This window comes from Pinus tabuliformis, chromosome 4_2 (genome assembly GCF_031772625.1).
Source record: "Pinus tabuliformis cultivar Carrire ecotype Pingquan chromosome 4_2, CPIR1, whole genome shotgun sequence".
Classification (NCBI taxonomy): Eukaryota; Viridiplantae; Streptophyta; class Pinopsida; order Pinales; family Pinaceae; genus Pinus; species Pinus tabuliformis.
The window spans coordinates 429,616,196-429,618,827 of NC_142304.1; the positions used below are offsets into that span (position 1 = coordinate 429,616,196).

The window sequence follows — 2,632 nt, forward strand, 5'->3', positions numbered from 1 at the left end:
TTAAAAACTATAGTTATATTTTACAATAAACCGTTAATAATAAAAAGACAATAATTTTACTAAAAACTCTATCACTAATTTTCAAACACATAAGCGATTTTATGAGAAAGTATAAATATATAAAACATATATAGGTACAATGTCAATGAATTGGAATTTTTTTATGAGAAAGTATAAATAGGTAAAAAATATGTGTGTTCAATGTCAATGAATTGGAAATTGTTATGAAGAGAAGCTTTTGTTAATCTTTAAGTTAGAAACTATTTAAATTTAATAATAATTTGAAACCATTTAAAAAAGAAGATCTTATCGCTTTGTAGTTGTGAAAACTGAACCTAGATTTAAAAAAAAAACACAATTAACTCTTTAGTATTATAATGAGAAAAGATCAACCAACCCTCCGATCTCCATAATACACAAATCACCATGATGCAGTTCATAACAACATATGAAATGAAAATTTCAATCTGTAATACACAAGTCCATGGAGAATGACTCAATAAAAATAAATGAAAATTTCAATCTGCTTGTATATATTTAGTCATTTTGACGGTCTATCCATGATACTCGAAGCGCTAACTGCGCAGGTTGGCTGTCTTATTTCCCAACGATTCCACTGTGGATCAACAATATGTAGAAGAATTGGGTTGCCGACAGAATGATAACGAATGCCTCCATTGTTTTCTGCACCACCAATAACAGCCATAACCAAATGCACACAGATTTCAAATCTCATTAACAGACACTTGTAGCAACTAAATCGAGCTTATTTTCCTACCGGCATTCAATAATCGATACACAGCTCTTACCAGGTGTGAGTTCCTGCCGTGCAAATGAATTTCCTTGAATGCCAGCCTGCACGAACGCATTAATACCAGTTATGTATTGATGAAGATAGATAACTATACACTGATGCATTAAATGCGGTATATGGGAATATATACATATATCTTCTGATTTATCATTGATATTTTTTCAAATTCAAGATTGTACAGCTTGAATCTATATCATGTCTATTACTATGCTGCTCTGGAATTATTAATTGACAATCATAATCATAAAGATTTTGATCATTAAAACAAATATCTCTTCAGAATAATATATGGATTACTTTTAATACGGTTAAATGCTTATTGATAACCCTAATTATGAATAAGTTGAAAATGAAAGGCATGGTATAAAAAAGTGAGATATACCCCATTGCCAGTAGAGTGAGCGCCCAGGCTGTCATGGCCGATGATGCAACAGCAGACAAACTGTGCTCTGACCATAACCTCATATGGTGCATCCCCGAAATGCAAGAAGCAGCTCCCACCACTCCTGCTATCAACGCAAAGATGACCAGGAAGCCAGTAGCAGCGTTTCCCATAGGAAAATACACCGCCCAGAAGGGGTTGGGTAATGGAATTCCCACGCCTACATCACCATTACATTATTTGCATTTGTTTGCTTTCATTTGAAACTAGATTTGTTTTACAATTTTTTTCCCCAGGGAAGAAATTGCCTCTAGAGCAGCTTAAAAGTACATAGTCTTACTCTGAACTGAACCACGAAACTGAAACATATAGCAACTTAAAAATACATAGTCTCACTCAGAACTAAACCACAAGACCAGTAAAAACTGAACCTAAAGACTAAACCTCAGGCTGACAACACCCGCTAGACTAGACGTGTTTTACAATTGAGATGTGCAGCATAATCTATTTGACAATTTAGACAACATAATATATTCAACCATTTACACTAAATGTGATGTGATGAATATACATACCAGTAATAATCTCATGTTCAATCGCTTCGTTGATGGCCCATCCCGCAGTTCCACAGACTATTGTATACATACAGAAATTCAAAACCAGCAGAAGCCCTGCAATCGGTTTGGCTCCTTCCCCCTTGGCCATAATTAATTAATTAATTAACCCACAAACACAGAGAGAGATATATGAATTAATTAACCCACAAACACAGAGAGATGTATGAAAATTGCCTTCAGCTCAACTCGTAGTCTACCAAGAGAATAAAAGGAAGACGAACCCGTGCAGACTGTAATAACAATTGAATGACAAACTGCACTTCTTAAAGAACCAACATGCAACAGAAGATAGAAATGGAATATCTGATCATTCAAGAAAAGAGAGGGCCAGACCTGACGAGGATGTTAAAGGTAAATGGGCACTTTTGCTTTTTCATTTGGATCCACATTATTATAATTTTGTACAAAACATCATCATGTGATATTCTCAAATCTGGGGCAAAGGAAAATGACTTTGTAGGTCCATCCAACCTCAACACTATTTCACAAAGCTGGTGTCACATCCACTAAAATATCAGCCATGGTTGGAATTTTTACATCGGTTTTTTTGGGAGGAAAAGTATTATATACATATTTGTTTGTGATTTTTTAGATTTGATTTGTGGTTGGAGACATCAAAGTTATGTATGGTACTGGCTTTGGGTTACAAAGTTATGTATGGTACTGGGTTTGGGTTACACTAGCTTAAACCTAATTGGAATTTTTTTAGTATATTTTTTTTTCAGTGCAGATATAACCATTCTATTATAACCATCCTATAATTTAATCCTTGGTAGCCTTGCTAAGAAAACTATAGCCTTGCTAAAAAAACCATACTCA

General features: G+C 34.3%; 1 protein-coding gene across 1 annotated transcript; it reads right to left on the reverse strand.

The window, feature by feature from the left end:
• Positions 1 to 506: 506 nt before the first annotated feature.
• On the reverse strand, positions 507 to 2,094 carry LOC149169797 (membrane protein PM19L-like). Its single transcript, XM_089427163.1, has 4 exons — positions 1,772 to 2,094; positions 1,197 to 1,416; positions 810 to 855; positions 507 to 684 (listed from the first exon to the last, which is right to left on the reverse strand). The coding sequence occupies exons 1-4, from the start codon at positions 1,899 to 1,901 to the stop codon at positions 598 to 600; spliced, it is 483 nt and encodes a 160-aa protein (XP_089283289.1). The 5' UTR covers positions 1,902 to 2,094; the 3' UTR covers positions 507 to 597.
• Between the last annotated feature and the right edge of the window lie 538 nt (positions 2,095 to 2,632).

What these genes read in the sequence shown, in the direction of transcription:
- LOC149169797 (XM_089427163.1), bottom strand. Translation starts at nt 1,901, where the DNA reads ATGGCCAAGGGGGAAGGAGCCAAACCGATTGCAGGGCTTCTGCTGGTT. An exon ending in CTCACTCTACTGGCAATGGG is followed by an intron (nt 856 to 1,196) that starts GTATATCTCACT and finishes GCGTTCGTGCAG; the next exon opens with GCTGGCATTCAAGGAAATTC. An exon ending in ACGGCAGGAACTCACACCTG is followed by an intron (nt 685 to 809) that starts GTAAGAGCTGTG and finishes TTGGTGGTGCAG; the next exon opens with AAAACAATGGAGGCATTCGT.